We start from the raw sequence: 6,798 nt of genomic DNA on the forward strand, positions 1-6,798 counted from the left end.
TGCGCTTGAATTCTGTCATATTTTCAATCACACTTGGCTGCAAAGAAGGGTATGCAAGAAAAAGTCTGCTCAACATCTTTAATAAGAAAAGTGAGAAATTCCTTGCTCTTCATTTTAACTTTTTCTACAGCTACACATAAACACATTTTGCTTTTTTCTGCAATATTAGTGATTTGCACTTCATTATTACTGAATCTCCCAAAATACAGTGTTATTTCTTACAAAGTAAATAGTTTCATATTTACTCTAGATAACTCAGAGCAACAGCTGTAATGCAGTACTTGCATTACTAATGATGGCAGGAACTTTAGTAAATACAGAGCTTGTCTTTTCATCTACAAATTCTAATGCAGAACATCCCACCTGTCCTTTGACTATAAGAGGTACGATCATAAACACAATAGCAATTCATTGAGCTATTATTTTTAACTGCAGTAACCAAGTAACTTTTTAATATTTCAGTCATAGTGGCTAATATATCTACATATAATTCATACAGGAATTTCCACTCATGGACATTACTTTACCTGTAAGGGCTGAATAAGGACACAGATCTACTACTGTATTGTGAAAAGTTAATTACCTATGGGGACAAACATTACCACCCTTCTTCAGGAAAACTCATTTAAGGTCCATCAAGAGCCCAGTGCTATCATATCTAAGCACACAGTGAAATTCGTAAAATTTGTCAAATTTGCTTCAAATTTGTCAAATTGCTTCCTCCACAGGTTACACATTGACAAGAATATGCATTAATATTCTAGGTTTAAGATAATGACCAGATAGTTGGTTTTATTGTTGTTGGTTTGGGCTTGGGTTGTTGTTTTTTTAACAAAGATGATAAATTTGTTGATGTATATGCATCTTTCTCTTGACACTTGATATATCTGATCATATACAATCAGTATTTTCAGCTGATAACAATCTGTATTTACTCCATAGTGAAGCTACTCAGTAGAATTAACTAATACTATTAGCTTTCATTTCAAGGTAATAGAAGGAACAAAGGTAATAGGACAGCCTGTTAAAAAAAAAAATGGGAAAAGCCCCTGCTGTTATTAGGGATGACAAGGCATGTGGAAAAGAGCTGAAACAAAATGCCACAGCATTAATTTCAAGAAGTCTTTTTCTCCCTATGAACTTATATTTAATGATACTCAACTTCCATATTAAGAATATAGCCTGGCATTTTTTGTGTGTGGTTGCTTTTTACCTGTGGTAGTGGTGGTGCTGGTGCCAGGTTCACATCATTTTGGCACGGAAATTCTCCAACAACAGGGCCTATTTAACATCATCAAAATTAGTTCAAGATCATAATTTAATCAATAACTTATAAGAGAAAACAGTTTTTTATATAAAAGACAGGTATAATTATAAAACACAGGTTGTTAATTTTAAAGTAGCTCTTAATATAATTCTCTGAGTATTTTGCTTTTATACTCCAGGGCTGTCTTCAGAAACACAAAGAGCTTAATCCATGATTTTACTTGAGAAGACGTGTTGAGGCAGTGGCTTTTATGCATTTCACTTACACATAAAAGGAATGTAGAAATAAAAATTGCTAAACTACTGATCAATGAATAATTAAAACCAGTTTTCGGTACAAATTACAGCAGTAGTAAATTCCAGTGGTACATGTGACAAGAGCAATGCAATAACGGCACGTAAGGACGTACCTATGGAGGTGTGGGGGTTACTCCACGTATCAAAATTCTAGATAGCAGCCCCAAGTCTTCTCTGCCCTACTGCATGCCCTACTCCAGTCCCCGCAAAACACCTTCTTGCAACCAATCCACTTGTCCATAAGAACTTCCAGTTTTCAATTCCTTCAACCTCCCTTCTACCTCCATACTCAAGTTTCAACCGTAAACTTCACCCTGGGAGTTCAAGTGGTTCCCCCTTCTAAAATCCCAGATCTCTGCTCTGCTGCTTCTGATTCTTTTTTCCCCTCAGACAAAATGGTGTGTTTGCCTCCAGGAGGAAGGGTTCTCTCTGGAAAGCTTTGTAGCCTTCCTCCTTTGTGTTACTGCAGGGGAGTTGGACTAGATGACCTCTAAAGGTTCTTGCCAAACCAAGGCATTCTATGATTCTATGTTACTCTCTAGAGGATGGACACCTGCACTTAGAAGAATGCTCATTTGGACTCCTGGGAAATTGATTGAAGTCCCAATTTTTCTTTCATGGCAGAAGAGAGGCCGCGCACCAGATTAAACGGTTTAGGATTGGTGAGTACCTGTAGAGAATACCTTGCTATAACCTCTCTAAGAGTAACCACTTGTTAGGTCGTCTCCTGTGCTCACCCTTCTCTTGGGAACATAACATTCCGAGCAAACAGTAAACCCCTCTGGAAATGTAGTTACTCCACTTTTAAGTTTTCTCTAGATAGGAAAAGTTTCTATTTAGCAATGATTAGTCAGGAAAACTGTGAAGATGCTTTGAAGCACGTCCTCCTTACTCAGCTGTGAAGTTACACTTTCCACAGTACCCCATAAATCAGTCATTCCAAGACTGGAAAGAATTTGAAACAGGCATACAGCTATCTGCTTCTTTCTGTTCTACAGACAAGCCTTTAACATTCTTAATTTTGCAACCAGTTACGCGTATAAGTTTAAATCCAACATAAACTGGTGAAAAATCTGCACAAAATAAGATAGAAGTTTTTCTCCTCAGTTTATTTATATTAACCAGAAACCCTTTTAATGTTTTTGGTTTGGAATTCTGAAAGGGAACCACACAGTTCTAATCTAGATGACTTGAAAACAAAACCTAAACAAACTGGTTGACATTCCCAGAGGGTTGTTTTAGTTTGCTTTTTCCTTTGAGAGTGCTCAAAATAAAATGGTAGACATTCATTGCTTGTCAGAAAACAAAACCCACCACATTGTATTCATAACACAAATCCTAATTCTGTGTTTCCCAGTAGACTGCTACAGAGTTTTATGTTTGTTTTAAAATATCCCGTTGAATAAAGGAAGTGCTATTTTAAGATATATTGTTTTAATATCAGTATACTTCCGAGTGGCTGAAAAACTTGGTCACAAACATCAATCAGAAAATTTGAAGCACCCATGTGAAGAAAAACCTATAGAAAGAAATACTTTTTCCTCTGAAAGGTATATAATCTCCAGAGCTGATTTTTTTCTTGTAGTGCATTTGTATCATGTAACATGGCTGTCTTTAACCATGACTTGCTTGAACAGGAATTGATTAAATACTATATTCAGCACAATACTTACAGGAATCCATTTCCCTTGCAAGGACGTGTACTGATACCTTGTGTCTTCTGGGAGCATCTATCGCCAACAGCACCTACAGGAAAAAGCATCAAATCCTTCAGGTGTGGGAAGTACTACTCAGACATATTCATAAAACAGGAAAAGAATGAGAGCATTCAAATTTTAATTTAAGTTTTAAAATGAGGGATGAGGTTTGGGACGTCTCTTCAAGTATTATTAAACCTCATCCATACACTACTTTAAATTATTTTGAAATCAAGTTAAGAAATTCATGTACTGTTTGGGAGTCAGAAAAACTGGAAGCAACAGGAATTCAGCCATTAATTATGATAGTATGAGGAATGCAAGCTAAACTCTCTGCAGAATTTCCAATCCCTAGCAGCTGTTTGGAAGCACATCACCTTGAACATAATAAACTCAGCTGGACTAGCTCATCCACCTAGCCAGTTATTTCTTCTCTGGAATACTGGATAATCATGTATTGTGCATTAGCGTAAGCTAAATAGTACAGATTCCTACAAAACCAGAATGTAGATACTTGTTCAAGTTGCCATTTATTAAACAACAGCTACTGACACGCCATTTACTAAGTTCCTATTTGCTGCATAGCTTTACCCTTGCTATCATACTATTAAGAAGGCCAAACCAAAACAAAGACTTTAGTGTTCACTATGCTGTGTAAATAATAGCCAGATCTAAGCATTATGACTAAATCTCAAAAATACACAGTAATGTAAAAAATACCTTGTTTTATTCACAACCCATGAACACAAAATTAGCTGAATCATTTACTGGTTGGAGGAAAGGAACAAAAGAACAAATCTGCAACTTTGGCCAAGCCTGGTCATAGAGCAGCAAATTATTTTTTTTCATAAAGGAAGGATAAATGAAACAAGAGAAGAATAAGAGCTGGTAAGAAAAGAAAGAGACGCCATAAAACCCAGTACTTCTCCACAACACGCTAGCTGCCATTAAATTAAGTAAGACTCAGGAAACAAAATTATTATTAAGCTATCTGCATCAAATCACATCGCCTCCATAAAACAGGCATAAGTATATACTTTCATAGTTCACACAAATAACATTCAATTATATCTACTTCTTTTTCCAAGCAATGTTTTAACTACATGGCTAACTTACCTTGTAGAACTGTATAATATCATCCTTGGTCAGGGTCTTTAAATAAGCCACTTCAATGTTATCTGCACAACAACAGTAAAATTTAGAATAAGTCTGCAAATTATAGCTAGTTATTAGCACACTACTTGTTCAAAGTGTATTTCTTTCAAATTCAGATGCTGTAATTGACTGCAAATGATACGCTTTTCATTGTTAACTTTAAAGCTAATGCTTGCATCACTACAAGTGTGAAGCTTGGCAGAAAATTACACTTCAGTTAAGTCCACTTGATGGGACTTGCTAAAAAATGCACGTTTGAAGAATACTGATTGCGCTGTATGTTATGCAGTAGCTAAAAAATACAGGCCTACTTCTGTATATTATGTTTAAATCAACGTAACGCAATTCTAATGAGGACTGATTATAAATGGCTTTTATTCATAGTTAAGAAACAGGATGGCAGGATGTACTGCAGCAGGACGTACTTTTAAATAAATGTAAGAAACAGTGCCTACATCATACCTGTTAAGAAACAATCACCTTTGAGATATCTAGGGAAGACGTATCTCAGTAGCTACATTGCTTGAGATAAATTAAATTGGAATGAACTAATCATGTAATATCATTGCTGCATAAGCAGGAATTTTTTTTTTGTTGTAGGCATGCTTGCGATTCTTAGGGTTAGAAGGCAGATCATGAAAGTAATGTGTGTAAGAGAACAAATATGCAACTAACAAGGCTGTGAGGCAGGCTGTAAGTAATTAATATGACGTTCTAAATGGAGGAAATAAAAAATAAATAACCCCAAATCAATAACAGACACTTTGGAAAATTAGATGACATTTGGGAGAAAAAAAAAAATAAATTAAAATAGTAACAATACGAATGTTAAAACCTGAAGAGAAATCCTTTCACTTCTTAAGGCTGGAATATCAACTTCTGATTTTGACAATTCTAGTCATATTAGAATCATTAATGAAATAAAATTACTAGTGGGTAGAGGGAAAAAAGGTCAAAGGAAATACCAAGTTCAGTAGGATTTAGATATGAAAGATATGACTACCACTAGCAGTTAGAAATTCCAGAGAGATAACATAGATCCAACTAGGGTAAAACAAGAAACATTTAAGGTAGAAGAAAAAAATTCAACTGTTTCACCAGATAGAAAAAAAAAGTACTTGAGGGGATCAGTTTCCATGTCATTCCTTATACTCAGGCATGACACCTTGTTAGTAGCTCTCATTCTCTTGAGGCCAAGCTAGATGACAATCCAAAATTCTTCATTTTTAAAACAGTTCAGTCATTGTCAACCAAAGACTGTATTTGCATTTGTGGAAGGCCAATAGTACAAAATAGCAGAAAAGAAGTCACAGGATAAAGAGTTAGTTTTATGTAGGAAGTCTATTATGCATGGAAGATGGAAACCTATAGCCATGAATAAAAGTCAAGACATAAAAGTATCATGGATGAAAAAAATAAACAAAAAAATGTTGCTTCAAGCCTACTTTAAGCTGATACAGCTCACATGTTTGTTAAGATACCTGCTGTTGCCTCTGCCTTCGCTCCCTCAAAAGAACTGCGCAATGGGAAGAGGAATAGGATTCACATGAACGCGTGCACTGTCAGGAACGTCAACGTGCATCTGAATGCATCTCAGTCACGTACTAAACACGTATGTAACACAGACGTCTGAACATCACAGAAGGAAATTTCAGCTTATGTGATGTCAACATTTGCATTCAAACCACTTCCAGCCCTTGACCTACTCTGTCTCAGTGAGCCTTAAGGGGAAGAATGGAAGGTCAGTGAAACATTCACCAGCCCCCATCATACGCTGAATATCAGGGAACACGTTTACCCTCTATTACTAACAGCTCCCGCAGCAGTGAGAGCACAGGCTTCACAAATGAGAAATTTTCTCAGGGCAGAAGGCAGAAATACAATTACAGGACACAAATCACAAAAACCCTATTAAATTATGCACAGACTATGTAAAAGTTTAAGTTGTTCCCAAATGAATATGACACTCAATAGGCACAAGTGTAGCCAAACTAGAGCACTCAGTTTTAAAGGAATTCTAATTTGTCTTACCTCTGTCAAAGTTATACTGCTGGGAAATGATTTCTCCCCAGTATTTAGCACATTCTGCAGACAGCTTCTTTGGTTTGTCTAGACGACGAATTGCTAAAGCTTGGATGTGTTTTTGGAAGGCCTCTTCTGTCATATCTTCTATGCATTTCTCCATAGTTTTTAAGAATGCTTCAACTCTGCTTTCTAAATAGTGTGGTGGCTTTTCAGATTGGATAATAAATCGCAGTCCTTGTATGCCATTTGCCCGACGTGGACCACTGAACACAATGTAACCTTGGCAAAACAAAAACAGTCACAAATTAAAAGAAACCCCTTGTTCCAGCCTTGACTTTGCCAAACATGGCATGTTTGA

The 6,798-nt window shown here is 36.2% G+C and overlaps 1 protein-coding gene across 1 annotated transcript in view; it reads right to left on the minus strand.

The window, feature by feature from the left end:
* The window catches only part of IDE (insulin-degrading enzyme), a gene marked incomplete at its 5' end in the record, with an annotated part of 49,228 nt that overhangs the window by 80 nt on the left and 42,350 nt on the right, over positions 1–6,798 (minus strand). Inside the window, 5 exons of the mRNA XM_009879501.1 lie at positions 1–37; positions 1,214–1,281; positions 3,237–3,309; positions 4,377–4,438; positions 6,447–6,719. The exon at positions 1–37 is cut by the window's left edge and continues 80 nt beyond it. Coding sequence (XP_009877803.1) covers positions 1–37; positions 1,214–1,281; positions 3,237–3,309; positions 4,377–4,438; positions 6,447–6,719 — 513 coding nt within the window. The remainder of the gene's footprint in view (positions 38–1,213; positions 1,282–3,236; positions 3,310–4,376; positions 4,439–6,446; positions 6,720–6,798) is intronic.

The sequence above is a fragment of the Apaloderma vittatum genome, unplaced genomic scaffold (assembly GCF_000703405.1).
Source record: "Apaloderma vittatum isolate BGI_N311 unplaced genomic scaffold, ASM70340v1 scaffold21612, whole genome shotgun sequence".
NCBI lineage: Eukaryota > Metazoa > Chordata > Aves > Trogoniformes > Trogonidae > Apaloderma > Apaloderma vittatum.